General features: G+C 45.5%; 1 protein-coding gene across 1 annotated transcript in view; it reads right to left on the bottom strand.

Moving 5' to 3' along the window:
• The window catches only part of COL28A1 (collagen type XXVIII alpha 1 chain), a 688,108-nt gene that overhangs the window by 17,655 nt on the left and 648,527 nt on the right, over positions 1–21,926 (bottom strand). The window contains exon 35 of the mRNA XM_085630877.1: positions 11,602–11,778. Coding sequence (XP_085487003.1) covers positions 11,606–11,778 — 173 coding nt within the window. The 3' untranslated portion in view covers positions 11,602–11,605. The remainder of the gene's footprint in view (positions 1–11,601; positions 11,779–21,926) is intronic.

A 21,926-nucleotide genomic window follows, 5' to 3' on the forward strand; every position in this document is an offset into this window, starting at 1 on the left:
TCGAATCAATATGGCAAAGCTCGTTTTTTCCAATGTAAAATGCTGCACGCAGCACTTTTTATTTGTATTTGTTACTACAAGGAGTGTGAAGACAACACAGATCTTTGACAGTTTTAATACAAAGTTCAAACATGTCTTATGAGGCCCTGTCTACTGCTAAGTGAAGAAGGGTTGTATGAAAACTATAAAATAAACGTACATTCAAGTGAAATATGGGGTGGACGTTCGAGTGCGGTCTATTGGGGGTATGTGATGAATATTCCCATGTGTATAAAATGTTTGCCCTCTGACTCACACGTTTTACGGTTTTTTAAAAGGCTGTGTTCCTTAGTAAAATTGCGAAAAATCGTGATAATATAGGACTGCAAAAATGTGATTTTTTTTTTAGCTTTGACATTGTTTTGGTCCGTAATTAGTAATGTGGATTTTTCGAATGTTAAGAGACGTGTAGGTTTTATAGTGAAGCAACAAGGCCAGCAATAAGTAAAGCAGACATTTCTTCAGGGTATGGGTACATGTCAGTTTGTGGTGTGCCTGTGTTAGCAGTACACACATTCGCACATGTACGTCACTAGATTGACTGTGCAAAGTAAATGGCGGCAGCGTGAATGCCACTGGTGTCTGACAGACGTGAGCATGCGCTGAGACCTTTGCATTGCTCTTGCCTCTTGGTGGTGTTTAATGGTGAAGGTGGAAATGCACTTTGGGGGGTGGGGGTTATTCTGGTTGCTGAAGGTCTGGGGGACTGACGGGGTGGGGGAGGGAAATTGTGCAGGTGATGCGTGCTTCACATTTGCAGCCCCCTGGGAGTGCCAGTTTTGAATGAGAGCCAGATTTGCTGCGAGTCGGTTGGTCCCTTGTACCAGAGTTGCTCAACAGTATGCTTTTGGCAGTGTGGTTGTCTAGTCTATTAATCTCATAACTGCACTTTCACAATTGCTTCATTAACCTCCGACACAAAGTTTGCGGCCACCACTTTCAAATGTCACCAGCCGCCCCTGCATACACTGCCCAAAATAACGGCAGATGAAAATCAGATAACGGTGAAAATAGAACAAACAACATACGCCAGCCAGGATATAGATGGCGCACCCTCAAAATAAATCATGGGGACGGCCACCTCCAGCAAGTCCGAGGTTCCCCTCCATGTCATAGGTGGCAAAGCAGCAGTGAAAGACCAAAAATCATTTTTACACAGGAAATAAAAAGTATCAACAGAGAGCCTCAGTCCGCATACTCCCAATCAGAGCATAAGGAGATTACATCAAGAACAACTACAACAACTCATAACAATAATATAAACCTTGGCTCATCTCAATACATGAAGGAAAAAGGTCCAACCCCGGGGTCCAGGAAGGAAAATGCCACCTGCCAAGGATAAATTCAAGGAGCGTAATAACGTCTCAAGAGGATAAGAGAGAACACTATACTGGGTTCAGGGGAGAACCAACAACTAAAAATAATCGAAGAAAACAGGCAAACATACAAGATACAAAAGTAGAATTAACAAATGATATAAATCAATTTATTGATATTTCAAATAATCAGTTACGGAGCAAAAACACATGTGACAATAAATTTATAATGAACACAAAAGACAAATATGTCTAAACTGGTATATATATCTAAATAGACAAATACATTCTCTCTAAACCCACGAAAGAGCTCTAAACAGGAATTAAAACCTAAAGACCAAAGGACATACTCATCTATTCTCACCACTCTCACAAGTCTCATGACCACAAAGAGCAAACTCTCTGGGGTGTAAGCTACTTGCAGCTCTAGAGCCCTGTCATTGTGAGCATTGAACTGACGCTTTCTAGAAGACCAACCTACCCGCCCTACTCACCACTGCCCGAAAAGGTCAGCAGTGTTGGATTACACCTTAATTCTGTTACGCTCTTCAGCTCCATTCAAACTTACTCCATCCAGTTGCTCTGTGAAAGCGATCACATGCCACAGGTTTGGTCATTATTAACCTCAATCAATTCCTATTCAATACTAACAGTGATAGGCTAAAAAGAATCACAACATAACTGGAGACACTACTATCTGACCAGGAGAGGCCTTTTATCAACACTGTAAGCTTATGGGAAATGCTAGCACAAAAGCTACTTGCCGCCCCGGCCAACAGCCAACAAGGCACTGCTCCTGTAAATCTCATGAACACTAAACCCTGATGCAGAAAAAAAACTGAGGATGTTAAAGAGAACACTGAACAAAAAGTATTGATCTCTTAAAATACAATCAAATTACAACTTACATGGTGAGGTCGTAACCCTGCGTAGCCAGTTTAAAGAATGCATTTGGCAACCTGAACGACACTATAAGGAATCACTCCAAACCAAATTCTTCATGGAGTATCGTAACAAAAATGCAAGACGTTTCTGGATAATTATAAACAGGTTGTCTCAATTTCAACTTCAAATACGACAAATGGGAACAAGGTCACTGCAGAAAATTCGAAAAAGCACATTAACACGCCACATAAATCGACATCGACAACACCCAATGATGTGTCAGTCTCATGTAAATAAAACTCTGCACAGCTTACCTTGATGTCAATTGTTACCAAACATCATCAATACGCAATAACCTTTGATGCCAGCAGAATAGCAACACTAGTTCAAAAATGTAGAGCAGATAGTGCTCCAGGCCCCAACGGCGTCCCAGCATGAGTCTACAAACACGACATCAATTTCTGGTCAGGTATACTGGAAAACCTATTCAAGAGATGCATAGTTAGTCACATCGTTCCACCATCCCGGCAAGGCTCGATTCTTCATCCCATTTACAAAAAAGACTCTATCTCACAGCCAGACATTTATCGACAGAATGCACTACTCGACATTGAGGCAAAATATTTTGCCTGGTTACTACTCGAGGATTTAAAAGATTGGGCAACAACAAATAACCTGCTTCCCTTCAACCAATCTAGCTTTAGAACATGGTACGGCACCATAGAAAACCTGGTGGCCATAAGGATGCTTGCAACCAAACAAATAAGGAAGAAAGAAGAGCTGTACTGCTGCTTCATAGACTACAGTAAATCTTTTGACCTAGTTCATGGTAGTCTACTCTGGGCCAAATTTACAGCCTGGAAATTCACAAATCCACTATTACAAGGCGCTTTGCTGCTCTACTCTAATACATGGGCCAGAGTAAAATGAGCCTCATACACCACAGTCTCTGAAAAAATCAGCATGGAACAAGGCGCCAATCAGGGGTGTGTATTAGTACCTACCCTTTTTAATCTGTACATGAGCGACTTGGTTACTGCACTAAACAAAGCAGACAGTCATGCTCCAAAAGTAGCTAATCAACACATCTCTTCTCTGCTATATGCGGACGATGTTGTCCTGCTGTGCCAAACGCCGGTAGGGCTCCAGAGATTGTTAGATATCTTAGACACGCACTGCTGGCAAACAAGATGAAAATCAATTATGAAAAAAACAATATTGTTATCTTCGGCCAGAAAAAGAAAAAACACAACAGGCATCTTAATAACCACCGCCTGACCATCGCAACCAAATCTAAATATTTGGGATGCTGGCTAGGTGACAAAGAAGGTTACCTACTACATCTAAGTTCATTGAAAACAAAACTAGCTTTGTTGCAATGTGCCTTTCGAGCAATTCTTAAGAGCACTAAAAGTTTTACTTTGAATCACTGTTGAAAATAGTTTCTGCCAAATTAGTGCCAACATTGTCATATGGATCAGATGCCTTCCCAGAAAAACTGGGGTCCTTTTCAAACAATGCACAGAGTGCAGTTTTTAGAACACTATTTAAATTACAGTGTAATACTTTGCCAGCCCAGATCAGGATGGAATTTGCATTATGGGACCAACTGATCATACAGGAGGCCAGCATAATGACATATCTGCACTCCACAAGGATAGCTGAGCAAGGATCATTGAAAAACTTTATCTGGCTCGGAGTAGCATGCCCCTACAGCGCATGCTACTCAAATGTTCGTACACACCTCCTCTCTGAAGCCCTGGAGCAAACAGGCTGGGCAAAGCTATGGAATTTAAAACTACCGCACCCACAGTTTAAAATAGCTCTGAACAGAAAAGTAAAACCGTAATCTTTTGAATCTGATCACAAGGCATTTGCTAAAAGAGAACATGCCTAGCTGGTCCTCAGCAGTTATGATAGAAAAGGCACACAAAAATATATTATGGAACCATTTTCACCCTATTACAAATCTAAATACCTGCAGCTGCGGATAAGCTCTTTGTCATTAGACTTATCTCCTCCATGGACAGCGAAAACCAAGTCTAAAACATATCGATTATGCGGACAATCTCAGGAATCAATAACCCACTTGCTCTGCATATGCCCTGCCCTCTTTGAAGATCGCAGAAGACTTCTCTAGCACCTGTGGACTAATGAGGGGCTACGGACATTACCATCTGCCGTCAGCCATTTATTGAACAATGCGCAGCTGTGATTGCCAAATTTGTAAAATTTGTGGATAAAACAGATAAGCAACTAGGAACTAACGTAGAATTACACAAAGAAGAAGCGGCTTAACTTCGATTCCCTGCAGTACCAATAATAATCCCGAAACAGAGATATACTATTTTTACTTAAAGTACTGATTATTTTATCCATCCTGACTGGACAGAAATAATAAGCTTTTGTATGGTCCAATGTTGAAGATATTTTACCAGTTGTATTTTTATATTACACAGCCGAAATTTTAACCAAAGACCATTTTTACTAAGTTAGAAGCTACAAAATGTATTTTAAATTATTACCTGTACCACCATTGATTGAACCTGAAGGAAGATGGTTGGGTTTTCTGTCTATTAGTCTACATTTCTGGTAATAACGAGGTACTAGTCCTTATTTTAACTCTATCTGGCATTTTCACACTTTGATAGACTTGACCGTCTAAATAAAGTATTTTGAATTTGACATTGGAAAGAAGTTAAGAAAGTGCCCCAGCTCTGCCATCCTTTCAGGGGCACCGGTCCGACTTGTGACTGACTTCTCCCAATCCTACCAGTATTTCAAATGTATTGATGTATATTTAAAACAATTTCTATGAATCCAAAAAAACAAAATAAAGTTGAAATAATTCAATTACAGAAAAGGGGTGTGATAGACTTCATTTCTATGCACCAGTGAATGAAGGTTTGATATAATATCAGTATTGGCAATTTCTTGTTGTTCTGTGTATTAGAGTCTCAGCCTTACTGATTGGAGCCAAGACCCATTGCTGTTCTTTGATACTCTAAAATAAACCACATCATGCAAACATTACCATAATGATGATCTGGGCAAACATTTATTATTTTTATATCCTGGTGGAAAATTCCTCAAAAATGACATCTGCTAGATACGGACCACACCAAACCACAAGAAGATAAGTTGGCGAGATCACAGTGGACATAACGTTTCTACAGGTGTATGCAAGACATTTAAATGGTGGGAGGTATCGAAGACTTTAAAAATAGTGTCCAAAGCGCAGCGCCAGTATAGGTTTGGGTTAATGAACCTTTTCCTTGAATAGATGTTTTGGGGAATGAACTATGACATATTTTTACCATGTTTTTATTAACAGGATTAATAGTGTGGTGAGGCCTAATGCTAAGCAAATATGTTACTTGTTTTTTGAAACCATATATGTATTATAAAATAATATTAACTAAGCTTACAGCCTTGCACAATATCCAATAACACAAATCAGTAATAATTGAGAGAGCATACATCTTAGTTTAAATAATTTGTCCTTCTTCATCGCCAATGTGCGAGCGGGGAGAGAACCCAGGACACCTCTTGCATAAATCAGCACACTCATCTCCCATACTCTTCTTGGAAGGACAGTTGTTTCCTGCAGGAAGATGTCCAAGGAGAGCAGGTTTGATCTGGCACAGAGCCAGTGTTCTTTTTCCAGAAATCTTACAAATGAAAACTATATCAGGGTGGATCAGGCCTGCAGCTGCAATGCAGCAGACTTGTTGCAACCTAAATGGAAATCTACAAGTTTCTCAGATCCAGATGCTGAGACTGGTTACTTTACCACCTATGCCCCTCCCAGGAGAGTGGCCCCGATACCAGTGATCAAAGCTTCTCCTAGATAAAATCTTTCCTGACTGCCACGCAGTGGTAGTCATGAAAGTTTTCTGTTACAAGTGCTTGCCCCTAGTGCCATCCACCAATAGTCCTAGGCGAGGCTGGCTACGCCTTCCACCCACTGCTCAGGGCATTGCCACTCAGGATGCCATCTGCGCTGATGTGAGAGGAGTCATGCTGCCAAGGAGTTTGGCTGTCACGTGCTGCACAGCTGGAACACCCCTCCCATCACCAGCAAATTCAATCTTCCCTCTATGATGGCACCACAAATGATGTGACTGTATGCCCCATCGTAGTGGCAGGCTACAACAGGATTGGAGGAACTACTGCAGACTCAAGTATCCCAGGATCTGAGGACCCATCAGTCTATAAAAGCCACACCAAAGGAGCAGCCAGGTGCTTGGCTTCCTTCCTTTTTGATGAGAAGAAGCCTCTGCTTGGGCTCCACTCCGCAGCTGTGTTCCTACACTTGGGCTCAGCTCATCTCGGTTGTCCCTGGCTCAGCCAGTCGAGGTTATCTTCAAGCCAGATGTTGAGAACATCTTCCCAGAAGTTTTCTGTTTGTAGTGCTGCTTGAAACTCCTCCTGAACGATAACTTCAAAGATTTTCCTTTCATCCTTACAATTATCCAACCTCACTCAGCTCTTCTCCCTACTGTGTTCTGGGGATGTTTTAAAAAAATATATTTATAAATACTGATCTCCATGTCCTATTTTAAATGTTTTGGTATCTTTTAATTAGTAAATATTTTTGCCCAAATTTGTTTGGTATTTGTAATATATTTATTTCTCAACTGGAACGTTGTTTTGGTGTAGCTATTCTTGTGCTAAATGCAGGAAGGCCTCACCATAAGTGATAAGCTTTGGAGAGAACTCTCAGGATGCCTGACAGAAACATGTTTACTTCTAGGAGCTAGATCTTGTGTGCCTCGTAGGTGGTGAGCCATACACCATATTGAAACTGAGGTTTCCTGCTGCCATAGTTATATCAGTTTCAGTAGGGAAGGCAACAATCTATTTACTCCATAAGAAAATTGTGATCATTTGCAATTTTTTTTCTTTACGATGAAACACAGGGCCTCCGCGCTCGTGGCATAGGCACGCAGACGTGGGGTAGTCTCCGCGCATGGGGTGCAATCTCCAAAATAAGAACTCTAATTGCAGATACTCCGCCTGAGTGCGGAGACTTCCCCGCGGCTGCGGGGCCTTCGCACCAACTGTGGAGACCCTTTGTGAATCTGCTCCACAGTACATCAGGTGCCCAATTCGCAAAAGAAGGGAGGTACATCTAACAATGGTGATACGTTAAAGCACCTTGAATCAGTGTTTTCGAATTTTTAGCTAATGCAATCATGAATTAAAAAAATCAATTACTACTAGCCAAGAACCTAAAAAATATAACAATTACAGATATAGACTTTTCTATACGAATACAGCGGCCAGATGTGATAAGGCTGCGATAAGGCTGGAGGAGGAGGAGCCAGCTGCAAGATGGCTGCGCACTAGCGTAGCTCCTCTGGCTGGGAATATTATCCGGCACAAATCTGGGTCATTCGCAGGCATCGAGGGCTCAAAAGGTACCTGGAAAGACAGCGAACCTCCCCTGCCTAAACAGCCCTGAAAAAAACGGTCGGGAGCCGTCTGGGATGCAGTACAGCCAAGATCACATGGTGGCGGCAAAAATGGCGGACCTGCGCTAGATACCATAGAACGAGCCTTGCGGTTAGAGCTGTAGAGCGACCTGGTGCCCCCGCTGGCTGCCTGGACTTACCGATCGTCTGGTGAGTCCTGGAGCAGTAACGACAGAGGACCGCACCCGCCGACGCGCACTCCAGTGCGACTCGATGCTGGAACAAATGACCGCGACCCAGATCCCCGGAGACAACTGCACTGTGCGGTGGAATCCACCGGACGAGGGATCCTTGAAGACCGGGTCTCAGGAGTGTCTGGGGAAGTAATCCGGGCTCCAGAACCGCTGAAGGTGAGGCTGCACTACTAGGCTGGGCCTGCCAAGCGCCCGATTGAGTGCCTGCTGGGTGCGAAGTGCAGCTGTAACGGGGCCAAGCAGGTGACAGTGGGGGGCGGCTACATCCACTATCGAGACCCCAAGGCTGCGGCGGTAAGTAGCGAGGAGCGGAGGCCAATTGCAACCGGAGAACGAGAAGAGGGGTTCCCGTCATCCGCCCTGCGGGGCGTACCAGTAGGAGACCTCTGATGTTGGTGGTTGGGGACTCCGACTGATGCCGAGGGACCCCCTGACATTGAAAGTGTGTGCCTCTGGTGATACCCTGATTCCGGGGTATTCAGCACGGGCCGAACAGATCTCATCTGCCTGACCTTAAGATGGCAGCCATTGTGCCCAGGGATCATTGTGCCCAGTTACCTGGAACTTGCCTGACTCTAAAATGGCACCCAGACGTCAACTTATGACTATGAGCCCCCATCTAAGCGTGGGGCCTGTTCTACTCTCCCTTCTTGGGCCCCCATGAGGTTACTCACTCCCACTGCGGATCTGCCAGATCTGACCCTCTTCCCAGCCCCCTAACCCCCCCTGTTTCTTCTGTCTTGGACTTTTGCAACTCTAACTATTGTAACCATGTGCCCTTTACTAAAGCACTCCTTCTTCCCTTGTTGGGGAGGGATCCAACATTTATACCCTGGAGTCTCAGAGCCACCTCTGAGAGAGTCCACAGCATCAAGGGAGCCACACACAGCGGAATTGTGGGAATGGCGCCCCTTGCCAAAGCACTCCCTCTCCCCTTGTTGGGGAGGGATCCAGTATGTATACCCTGGAGTCTCAGAGAACCCTCTGAGAGAGTCCACGTCGTAAAGGGAGCCACACACAGCGGAGGTGTGGGAATAACACCATTTCCACTGGGATCACAGCACACCGGACATCGTCTCGTCTCCCGGTTGTGTTTCCTTCACACTACCCCACCTCTTTCCCGCTTTCATTCTTTGTCTACCTCCCCTGCACTTATCCCTGCTCCCCTGAATGTCTCCCCTTACCTGCTTTTTACCTTACGTATATGTTTTTAACGCATGTAACTACGCTCCAGCAACTTGTAACTATGCTCTGAAACTGTGTAACTATGTAACTTGTTAACTATGCTCTGAAACAATGCTTGTCCTCATGTAAAGCGCTCTGATAAAGCCGGGTCTAGCCAGCGCTATATAAAACTTTTCAAATAAATAAATAAATAAAATAAATGTATTCAAAGGGGGGAAACACAAAGAGTGACCAATAGGAGCACATGAATCATATTTTTGCTCCAATCACTAGAAACGAAGCAGCTCCACAGCCAATGAGAACATGCCTCTATGGACAACTGCTATTCTTTTTATCAGCTTGAGATAATCTCTGCTTATTGTACTGTTGATATTTTAAGGAGAATTTCTCTCTCTTCATGAAGATTTTTCAGAATATGCTCCTGATTTGAACGTAAAGTTAATGCATTCTATTTGCACACTCTATACTCAGAAGAATGAATCCTCCTGGTTCTCATTAAACAAATAACTACAGAGCTCCACGACTGTTTGCCGTTATATTCAGTCCTCAACCCCCTTATGATTAAATGTGCCAAAGTATGGCTACATTTATCGAGAAAAACGAGCTGTACCAGTAAATAATATGTACACATAGAAGCATATTTGAACAAGCTGCTTGTTAAAAGCTTTCCCAGAGTGAAGAGTTGGCAATCCTTTACCTCAGATTGTAGGCTATAGAATAGTTATATAGAATACCTTCCTATTTTGTGACAACACTTCAGATTTTTGTGGCTGGGCATGAACGTAGAAACTATCCACTAAGTGTGTGTGGGGTGGGGTGTTGGGGGCGGGGTTCGGGGAGAGCTAGGTGGTCTATATAATGTAGGCATTAATTTCTCATCAGAAATTTTGTACCCGGAACGGATAATTTCAGGATGCAAAACTATTGCATTGCTACAACTCATCCTCGAAGGAACCGAGAATTGATGGAAACATCTGTGTTATTGCAAGGATCTCTGCAGGTAATTCCTTATTAGTTGCCCCAGAACACCGAGATAGTGTGGCGATTTCACCTGAAACATTACCGCGAAACTCAGATTTACTTATTCGGCGAGGAATTCTTGTTATGACTGAATCACTTTTCCTCCACACCTTGATTGAAGACCTAAAAAAAGGCTCATTAGATACTAGGGCCTAGATGTATCAAAGGCTTGCGTTGCCCTTGGTTCACGTAAGGCGACAAAAGGCAATGCAAGCCCTTAAGTCAGATTTACTATGCCATGCAGAGCCATCTTCCGTGGCTTAATAAATCTAGAGTAAGCAAGGCATTGCAACGCGATGTAACATAAGGGCTTCAGTGAGATTCACTAAACTATGCCAAGTCACCTTGCGTGGCTCTGCACAACATAGTAAATCTGGAGTTACGCAATGCAGCGCGAGTCGCTCTCTGGCTTTACTGTGCATAGGGAAGGCATTCCATGGGTGGAGCATGGGTGTTCTCACGCATAAACCTACGGTTTTCGTGCATTTCCAGATGTACAATGACTAGTAAAGCTGGGAATGCGTCAAAATCCTATGCCTTTCCAGGTGAGGTATAACGAGCAGAAATATGTTTATTACTCCTTGTTATGTCATCTTTCTACATCTGCTGCATTCTGCAGAACACAAAAAGAGCAAATTGCCCCTGGGAATTGTTTTTGTGCAGGAAGGGATTCCTTCCTGCACAAGAACAACCCTGGCTGTAATGCATGCATCCTTACACCATGGCGGAAGAGTGCCTGCGTTGGTGCTTGGCAACCACAAGTGTGGCAGCACAAAGAGAGAAGCAAGAATGCGCTATGTTAGTAATTATGGCAGATTCCTGCTTTTTCCATTTGATGCAGTGCAGCACGGCAAGCTGTCTTGCTGTGTTGCATCGCGCCATATGATGAGAAATCTGGCCCTAGTTGTTTTCAGTTACTCGTTAACCCAGTGGCGTAGCTAGACCTTTGGCCGCATGTGGTGGCCCCTGCGTTTGCTGCCTTGCTGCAGGTTTGGGGGGGTGCTGGGTATCCCTGCGTTTGCCGCGATGGCCGCTGGTAAGAGCGAGGGGGAGGTCCCCAAAACTTGCACGCCCCCCCTCCTTGTTACGCCACTGCGTTAACCACTTTAAATATCGGGATTACAACTTGCGCAGAATGGGCATACCAATTCTGCCAGGTACAACCTGGTGAAAGTTATGTGGGGAAACCCTGCAATATCAGATTTTTTGCAACTAGAAATGGGGGAGGGGGAGATGCAGTATTACCACTTGATCCCTCATTCCAACCTGAAGTGCATGCTGCAGTAATACCACATCTGACCAAAGCCATACTCTGCAGTATTGGTACTTCCTCGTGTACATCATCACTCGCAATGAGTCCCGGAGTGTTTAATACATACAAAGCATCACTAGAGACCAGATGTTATGTGAACATGCAAACAGCTGAAGAGGCATCAACACACGTCATGCATTAGTACCTGGTCCATAGGCTGCAGCGTCACTTACTTGCTTAGTACCGGACACACCATTCCACACACTCCTGATCGGATTCAAACTGATTGCTGTTTCCATTGCAGCCACCGTACCAGAATCTTGCACACGAGTTTGCTGCCTTATCATAGTACCACTTCACCACATATTTTCGGCATTCTCCGGGTTTCAGGGGTTCTGAACATCTGGGAGCTAAGCAAAATAAACACATATATTAGACATTAGCACTCCATTTCACACACCCCTAACAGAATGGGCTATTTTCTTCAAGTATTTCCTTAGCTAAAGATTCATTTAGAGGATGATTCTCTGATAAAGTTGTCTTGTGTCTGTAACCCACTCTAAAGAAACAGAAGTGAACACATCTTCAGAGTGGGGGGAGGCTCCAAGTTCAAGGCACATTTCTACATTCATATACATTTTGTGAGAAGTTGGCCTGATGTATGATGTCACTAGTTCTAGTGTACACCCTATATCAGTCCAAACAACCTTTATGGTGATTGGTTGTAAAGTCAACCTTATAGACCAGCTATCCTAGTGGTAGCATGGACAAGAGCAGTCTTAGGCTAAACTCTGAATGGCATGTGAAGCCAGCTGTGATACCATATACAATCCCTTGAATACCAAATGAAAGGACACCACAACAGATATATATAAAATAAAGTATATTTATTCTAGTCAAACCCTCAGCACTCTTTATGAGCTTCGAGGTAAGTACAACGCAGTCTTATTTAAGCATACATTAAGTCACACAGGTAAGTAATACAGTTAGGCCCTAGGGGCCACAAAAACCATATACTAAAGAAGAGGTATAAGGACCACTGTCACGGAAATAGATTAGGCCTAGGCCTAGGGAATCGCTGGGGCTACACTACACTACCAACAGTTAGGAAGTGGGAGGCCCACGGGATTCAGGTGCAGAGTGGAAACACTCACGCGTAATGCGTAAACGTCAATAGAATCACTAGCAGTTAGAAATAAGCAGTTTAAGGACACTTCTGGTATAGCTAGAAAGTCGAGACTCGGAAACTAGACCCTAGGATAGTCAATACCCTTGTGAGCACCGAAGTACCAGAGTTACCTAGCCCACGGGCTGCGGGTGCATAGGTGTGAACTTGCGTCGGGTTTCGTCGTGGACTTCTATGGATGCCTGAAGGAAAGTTGCTGACAGGCAGTCAGTGCAGAGTGTCCGGTGGATCCCAAGGCTGGGATCAAGAAGAGAGGATACCTGCAAGCAGAAGGGACAGAGTCTGGGTCACTAGCCAGTGACCACGTGGAACCAGGAAGGAACCAGGCGATGTCGTGAAGATTGCAGGTGAAGAGGTGAAACTCGTCGCAGCTGCCACAGGTACCAGGAGATGTCGAGGACGACCAGGACCAGGAGGCGAGCTGTCCCACGAAGGCTCTTGCTGTCGGCGGCGTCGAAGTCGAACTAGGACTCACCAAGCCTTGGCAAGCGGAACCCACGAAGAATGGAGGACTTGCTTCTGGTGCAGACCAGGAAGGTCTGGGGTGCTTCTCTTTTGCAGAGGAGCAGGAGCCAGTCTGGAGGAGCCAAACCAGCAGTGGAGATTCAAAGGTGTGTCGTCGCAAAGGCCGCTAGCCAACGGGCAAGCAACCGGACAGACGCGGCAAGCAGGAAAATGCAGAAGGGCCCCACGCAGGACTCGTGGAGTGTGGGGGGCTGATCTTCGGTGCAGATGGTGCTTGGGGTTGGGCCTTCTCAATCCCCGGTGCACAACTTTGAGGGTACCTCCGAAGCTGCGCTGGAAGATACTCGCCACTTTCCCCAGGTAGCCGGTCCCACGTCTCTCGTCGCCTCCACGGATCTCAGCTCGGCTGTGGATGTGGATCAGGGTCGGAGAAGTCTGGAAGTAAAGGCTCTGGTCAGGCTCTGCAGTCGGTCCCTCGTAGAACTTCAGCAAAGCAAAGGGTAAGTCTCTTGATGGTGCCTGTTTGCACAGGGTAGCCACTCCTTGGCCACAAGGGAGATTCTTCAGTCTTCTTCTTTCGTCGAATGTCGAAGGTCCAGAGTTTCTGTTCAAGTTGCAGGTTCAGGATAATCTAATATCCTGGGGCCCAGCTACCACTCTTATACTAATCTGGGGGGCTGGGTTGCCTGCTAGGTCACGCCTTATGGGTGGGACCTGGGAGGGGGGTGGTTACACCCCCTTCCCTTTGTCCAGTTTCGCGCCAGGACTGGGGCTGGTGTGCCCCAGCACCGGTTTGAACTGGACTAAGCATGGGACACCTTGTGTGCCCCAGGCAGTGTCTCGTTTCCTTCATCCCTCCCTGCCCCAATACACTAAGGCCTGTCTGGGGTGGTGCTCGCACCTCCCAAGGCAGGAAACCTATTGTCCAAGCCTCCCGTGCCGGGATCACTCCCAGCAGCAGGAGGTCAGACTTGTGTCGTGGCAGCAGCATCCATTTTGTGATGCTCGGGCTCTGGTTAACTTTAACCGGGTAAGTAGGTTTCAACATGTCTTCTCCCTCTAGAAGGGAGGGATAATATCCTCATCCCCAGAAATGGGATGGGGGTATTATTCCAAAGTGTTAGACACCTTACACGACATGTTTTGATAAAGCCAAACCATAGTTACCATAACTGTTTAAGATTATAAGGCACTTTAAGAGTATATGGTAGGCTATATCATAGAACAGCTATAAGGACATGGTTCCGAAAGCTGCAGACAGGCTCAGCTCATGCTAGAGCACCATCTCACATGTTACCAAGCACTCTGCCTCCAGGATTGTTAAGGCCTGCCATAGGAGTGGCTGATAGGTACACATGTGTCTATATATAAGATAGGTATAGGAATACTACACCTAAGCAAGGGGTGATTACACAACCTTGCCCCAGCTGAGTGATCAGCCAGTTGTGTCATAATGGAAGGCCAGGCCAGGGGTGGCATAATACATGCTGCAGCCCCTGGTAGGCCTAGGGTACACCTATGCCCTGGGTACCTAAGGTACACTGTACAGGGGCCAATAAGGTGATCCTATCCAAATGGGTTATGCACCTAAAGTACATAGTATTAATTTAGAGAGAGAACAGCAGGGCTGTGGGTCTGATTAGCAGGCCCACAGCCACATCTAAGTCGAAAACCAGTAAAGCAAAAGCAAAAAGTGGGGGTGAACATAGAAAGCAGACCCTTCTCTCCTACACAACCCCCCCCCCCCCAGACTTAGGGACATTAAACTAACCTTGACCAGTTGACTCTTCATGTTCTAAGTGGAAATATCTGGAGAGTCCATCTGCATTGGCATGGTCAGTCCCAGGTCTATGTTCCACTGTGAAGTCCATCCCCTGTAGGGAAATGGACCACCTAAGAAGTTTGGGATTTTCACCCTTCATCTGATTTAGCCACAAGAGGGGCTTATGGTCTGTCTGAATCTTGAAGTGAGTGCCAAACAAGTATGGCCTCAGCTTCTTCAGGGCCCAAACCACAGCAAAGGCCTCCCTCTCAATAGCTGACCAACGTTTCTCTCTAGGGGTCAACCTTCTACTTATACAAGCAATGGGCTGGTCTTGACCAGCTATATTAAGTTGTGAAAGAACAGCTCCCACACCCAACTCAGAAGCATCTGTCTGGACAATAAACTCTTTGGAGTAGTCTGGACTTTTCAGAATAGGTGCACTGCACATGGCCTGCTTCAGGTCATCAAATGCTTTTTGACAGCTTACTGTCCACTGAACTTTCTTTGGTACATTTTCTTGGAGGTCAAGTCATTAAGTGGTGTCACAATGGACCCATAGTTCTTAACAAACTTTCTGTAGTACCCAGTCAGGCCCAAGAAAGCTCTGACCTGAGTCTGGGTAGTTGGGGGAGTCCAGTCCTTTATGGTCTGGATCTTGCTCTCCAGTGGTTGAACCTGACCCCCACCAACTAGGTGGCCCAGGTATACAACCTTGCTCTGCCCTATCTGGCACTTAGTGGCCTTGATAGTGAGGCCTGCCTTTTGCAGGGCTTCTAAAACATTCCTCAGGTGGACCAGGTGATCCTCCCAGGTGGAGCTAAAGACAGCATATCATCAAGATAAGCTGTACAGTAATCATCCAACCCAGTAAGGACTTGATTCACCAACCTTTGGAAAGTGGCAGGTGCATTCTTCAAACCAAAGGGCATTACCACAAATTGATAATGTCCTCCTGGGGTCGAGAAAGCAGTTTTGGCCTTTGCATTCTCAGCTAGCCTGATTTGCCAGTAGCCTGCTGTCAGGTCAAATGTGCTCAAAAACCTAGCAGCTGCCAGTCTGTCAATGAGCTCATCTGCCCTAGGTATTGGGTGGGCATCTGTCCTAGTGACAGCATTGAGACCTCTGTAATCCACGAAAAACCTCATCTCTCTCTTACCATCTTGGGTGTGAGGTTTTGGCACAAGAACTACAGGACTAGCCCAAGGGCTCTCTGAAGGTTCAATGACTCCCAGCTCCAACATCTTTTGTACCTCAACTTTTATGCAGTCCCTGACATGGTCAGGTTGCCTGTAGATTTTACTCTTCACAGGCAGACTGTCACCAGTGTCCACCTCATGGGTTCACCAGTTTGTCTGACTTGGGGTCAGAGAGAACATATGTCTGTATGATTGCAGAACTTGCCTGCAGTCCTGTTGCTGATGGACAGTGAGGCTGTCAGAAAAGACCACACCATCAACTGAGCCATCATCAGGGTTCTGAGTCAACAGGTCTGGGAGAGGGTCACTCTCTTCCTCCTGCCCCTCATCTGTAGCCATGAGTAAGCCCATGTCTGCCCTGTCAACATATGCCTTCAATCTGTTGACATGAAGCACCCTGTGGGGGCTTCTGGGAGTCCCAAGGTCCACCAAGTAGGCGACTTCTCCCTTTTTCTCAACAATAGTGTGGGGTCCAGACCATTTGTCTTGGAGTGCTGATGGGGCCACTGGCTCCAACACCCACACTTTCTGCCCTGGCTGGTAAACAGTCAGCACAGCCTTTTGGTCATGCCAAGCTTTTTGGAGTTCTTGGCTTGCCTCAAGGTTTTTAGAAGCCTTCTTCATATACTCTGCCATCCTGGAGCGGACACCAAGTACATAATCCACTATATCAAGTTTGGGTTGTCTGAGAGGTCTCTCCCATCCTTCCCTTACTAAACATGGGGGTCCTCTTACAGGGTGCCCAAACAAAAGCTCAAAAGGGCTGTAGCCAACCCCCTTTTGTGGGACCTCTCTGTAAGCAAACAGAAGGCAGGGTAAAAGGATGTCCCATCTTCACCTAAGCTTGTCTGGTAAACCTTTTATCATTCCCTTTAGGGTCTTGTTGAATCTCTCAACAAGCCCATTGCACTGTGGTTGATAGGGTGTGGTGAACTTGTAGTTCACACCACACTCCTTCCACATTGCAGTCAAATATCCTGACATGAAGTTGGCACCTCTGTCAGAAATGACCTCCTTTGGAAAGCCCACTCTGGAGAATACTCCAAGTAGGGCCCTTGCCACAACAGGAGCTGTTGTGGTCCTCAGGGGAATAGCTTCTGGATACCTGGTGGCATGGTCCACTATCACCAGTATGAATCTGTGCCCAGATGCTGTTTGTGGGTCCATTGGTCCTACAATATCTATGCCCACTCTTTCAAAGGGAACCCCCACCACAGGTAGTGGTATGAGGGGGGCCTTTGTGGTGCCACCTGATTTGCCACTGGCTTGGCAGGTGACACAGGAGCGACAAAACTCCTTGGTATCTTCTGACATATGGGGCCAGTGAAAGTGAGGGTCAAGCCTGTCCCAAGTCTTGTTCTGGCCTAAGTGTCCTGCAAGGGGAATATCATGGCCAAGGTAAGAAGGAAGCCTCTGAACTTCAGTGGTATGACCAACCTCCTGGATGCACCAGGCTTTGGGTCTCTAGCCTCTGAATACAGCAGCCCTTCATCCCAATACACTCTATGGGTACCTTGAGCATTCCCTGCAGCCTCAGCAGCAGCCTGCTGTCTGAGAGGTTCAAGAGAGGGGCAGTCTAATTGTGCCTGCCTCAGATCTGCCCTTGAAGGTCCCTTTGTCCCAAGAAACTCAACCTGATCAGGTTCAAGTTCTTCTAGGACAGTTCCTTCAGGGCTCTCAGAATCATCCTCCTGTGAGGGCTGATCCAGTGCCTGAGGCAGGGGGGAAGGCACAGCCTTTACCCTACTGCTCTTTCTCTTGGTTTGTGACTGGTCCATAGTTCCAGGATCCAGCACTTGTTCAGTGGTGCAATTTTTGGCCTGTGACCTGGTCACAGCAAGGACATGTGCATCTATCCCTAGCATTTCTGCATGGGTCCTATACTCCACTTCAGACCAAACTGAAGTTTCAAGATCATTGCCCAGTAAACACTCCACAGGAAGGTCTGAACTAACAACAACTTTCTTGAGGCCAGTTACCCCTCCCCAGGAGAAGTTAACAATTGCCACACTATGGGAGGTAGTGGCATTGCTAGCGTTGGTCACTAGGTAGTTCTCACCTAGTATGATCTGTCCAGGGTCCACAAAGGCAGGTGTCACCATTGTGACACTAGCCCCAGTGTCCCAGTAGGCCTGAGCCATCCTATCATTGATAAAAGGAGTCTGTCTGTACTTGCCCAGGTTACTGGGGCCTACAGTAGAGGACAAAGCTATGTCCCCATCACAGATCAGAACAGCCTGAGTAGGTATCCTGACTAGGCCAGAATCCTCCTCAGTTCCCAGGTTTAACCCTACTACACCCTTTTGCTGGGAACCACCACTTACAGCTGAACTAGGGGGTACAGTTGCCTTAGGGGCAATGGTGGCTGGGGGCTTATCCTTCTTGGTGCACTCACTAAACCAATGTGAGTTGGACTTACAATAGTTGCACCATGGTTTCTTTTGGCCATCTTTCTTTTTATCCTTTTTGGGACCACCCTCCCCCTGAGCCTTTTGGGGGCCTGGTGAAGACTTCTGGTCTTTTTGTTTCTGATCATTACCCTTCTGGTCTGCCTTTTTCTGATCACCGCCCTGGTTCTGGTTTTTCTGCTTAACTCTAGTCCTGACCCATCTATCTGCCTTCTTTCCCAATTCTTGGGGAGAAGTCAGATCAGAATCAATCAGGTGTTGATGCAGTAGCTGGTTTTGACAGTTGTTAAGGATTTGTTCTCTCATGATCAAATTATACAATCCTGCATAGTCCTTAACCTTACTTCCCACTAGCCAGCCTTCCAGAGCCTTAGTGGCACAATCTACAAAGTCAGTTCAGTCCTGAGTCTGTGTCTTCTGGGTATCCCTGAACAACAACCTGTATTGTTCAGTGGTTAGGCCAAACCCATCAATTAGAGCACTCTTCAGTACAGTGTAATTGTCTGCATCCTCATCACTAACTGTGAGGAGCTTGTCTCTACCTTTCTCAGAGAAGGAGAGCCACAAGATAGCTGCCCACTGACTTTGGGGTACCTGCTGTACTTTGTCTGATTAGCAGGCCCACAGCCACATCTAAGTCGAAAACCAGTAAAGCAAAAGCAAAAAGTGGGGGTGAACATAGAAAGCAGACCCTACTCTCCTACACATTTGACTAGCAACACTCTTCAAACAAGCATTGGCAAAGACAAAAGGTTACGTCTATGCAAACAATGGTGTGAGCTGCTGTGCTACAGAGCTTAAAGTAAAAAAAGAAAAAGGTGATATGACGTGGCCAGACCACGTCATATCGCTTTTTTTCCCCCTTTAAGCTATGCACATACAAACAAGTAAAAATTGCAATTACTAGTGTGTCAAAGTGTAGCTAGTGGAACACTGAGCATGGAGAGACTGTGGCATTACAGCCAGAGCTGCTGACTTTTGAGCTGGGGAACCAGGTTCGAGTCTCGGCAGCGGGCCAACATCCTATGATTCTGGGAAAATCCCTGAATCTCCGTGTGTCTGTAAAAATTAATGTGTCCTTGTGTATTGTAACTGGCACTCATGTAAAGTGCTCCAAGTCCTTTCGAACTATACAAAACAAGCTATGTGGGGTGGGGAAAGGGCATGCAGTGACTGGAGCGAGGTGGTAGAAGGGACAAGCCAGCAGCGAATAGGGAAGGGGCATGCAGTGACAGAATCAAGGTGTTAGTAGGGACAGGCAAGCCACAAACATAATACCAATGCTGAAAGTTAAAAACAAAAAACACATCCCAAGTACAAACAAGTGAAAATTGTTATTTTCTCTATAATTAATATGCAGTTTATATCGTTGAATAAATCCCCATTGCAGTTACCAGCGTGTCAAATGTGTAGCTAGCACGAACACTGAGCATGGAGAGGTTCTAGCATTAAGGCTAGAGCTGCTGACTTTGAAGCTGGGGAACAATCTTCAAATCTCAGCAAAGGCTCAACATCCGGTGATTCTAGGAAATCATTTAAACTTCTTGTGCCTCTAAAAATTAATGTGTCCTTGTGTAATGTACCTAGCACTCATGTAAAGTGCTTCAAGTCCTTCTAGTCGACTTTGCGCTATATAAAATAAGCTATGACTATCAACAAGTTAGTGAAGAGGCATGCAGTGATGGGAGTGAGGTGGTGGGAGGGACTGGTCAACAAGGAATGGGAAGGATAAGTTACTTACCTGTAATCCTAGTTCTCTTCCAGGGGTATCCTCATCAAAGTCATAAGCACTGAATATTCCCGCCCATGTGCGGGGACCCCGGAAATAATAAAATTATATATGAAAAACATATATATACAGCTCTGTATATGTATAAACATATATTATTTTTTCCAAGCCAATGCATCCCCCATAGTAGGCTAGACAATGTAGATATAAATATCCAATAACACACCATAGGTATAATAATACACCTAAATCTCTTTTCTTTATTTTTTTTATTTTTTTAATGAGGTAAAAACTCATGAGAAAAAAAAGAAAACACTGTGCAAAACACAGATCCACAAAACATTGTTAGCCTGCAGGCTGCATTGCAATACAATACCATAGAGACTGAAAAGCCTTGTACAGGTAAAAACTGGCACCGTGCCTTTAAGGCAGCCCTGATTCTAATATCCCATCATGCCTCAGGGGTGACAGTTGGGTCAGTTGTTCTTTGCGGGACCGTAGTCCTAAACACAAAGATATACTTCTTCCATATTTAATAATACAGTCCTCTCATTTGCCTGGGGAGGCGGGTGGGTTGCTTATGACTTTGATGAGGATACCCCTGGAAGAGAACTAGGATTACGGGTAAGTAACTTATCCTTCTCTTCCAGGGGATCCTCATCAATAGTCATAAGCACTGAATAGAATAGCAAGCCCATCTTCCACCGAAGGCAAATGAGAACTGCACTATACATTGAAGATAACAACCAAAATAATCAGTTGTTGAACAGATTCCTCAAGGAGGCTTGCCCTACTTGAGTGGCTGCTCTGGTGTCCGAGTCCAGACAATAATGTCTCGTGAATGTACGGACAGATCTGAAAGTAGCAGCTTTACAGATCTCGGAGAGTGGGACATTATTGAGAAACGCAGCAGTAGCCGTTTTCCCTCGTGTGGAATGTGCCTTAGGAAGAGGCCACAACGGTTTCTGAGCTAGTTGGTAAGCTAACTTAATGCTTGACACAATCCATCTGGCAATAGAACGTTTAGATGCTGCAAAACCTGTACGGACAGCACCATAGTTTACAAACAGACTTTCTGACCGCCTTAGTTCTATCTAGGTAAAATTTGAGAACTCTAATATCCAAAGAATGCAACGCCCTCTCAGCTGGCGAGGAGGGGTTGGGAAAGAAAGTTGGTAGTGAGATAGACTGATTCACATGAAAATCAGACACCACCTTAGGTAAAAATGAAGGATGAGTTCTCATCACCACCCTATTAAGGTGAAAAACCGTGTAGAGTTCTTTTGAGCAGAGGGCCTGTATTTCACTCACCCTACGTGCTGAGGTGATAGCTACCAAGAAGGCTGCTTTCCACGTAAGGTGCTGTAATGTAGCCTTATGTATGGGTTCGAAAGGTGGACTCATAAGCTTTGAAAGAACCAGGTTCAGCTCCCAAGGAGGCGAGGGAGGCCTCACTGGGGGGTAAACCTTTTTGAGTCCCTGCAAAAAATCTTTTACCACTTGAATCTTAAAGAACGAATGCTGAGATGGAGAGCGCTTATAGGCCGTAATGGCCGCCAGGTGCACTTTGATGGAGGAGAATTTCAACCCCACCCTGGCTAAGTGAAGTAGATAGGGTAATATCACTTCCCCTTGACATTTCTTAGGATTATATTGATTTTGAATACACCATAAATAAAATCTCTTCCACTTACAGAAGTATGAGTGTCTCGTAGAAGGCCTCCTAGCTTCCTTCAATATGGTCATACATTCCTGGGGAAGGTTTAAATGGCCATACTGGAGGACTTCAGGAGCCATGCTGTTAAGCTC

The sequence above is a fragment of the Triturus cristatus genome, chromosome 10 (assembly GCF_964204655.1).
Source record: "Triturus cristatus chromosome 10, aTriCri1.1, whole genome shotgun sequence".
Taxonomy (NCBI): Eukaryota; Metazoa; Chordata; class Amphibia; order Caudata; family Salamandridae; genus Triturus; species Triturus cristatus.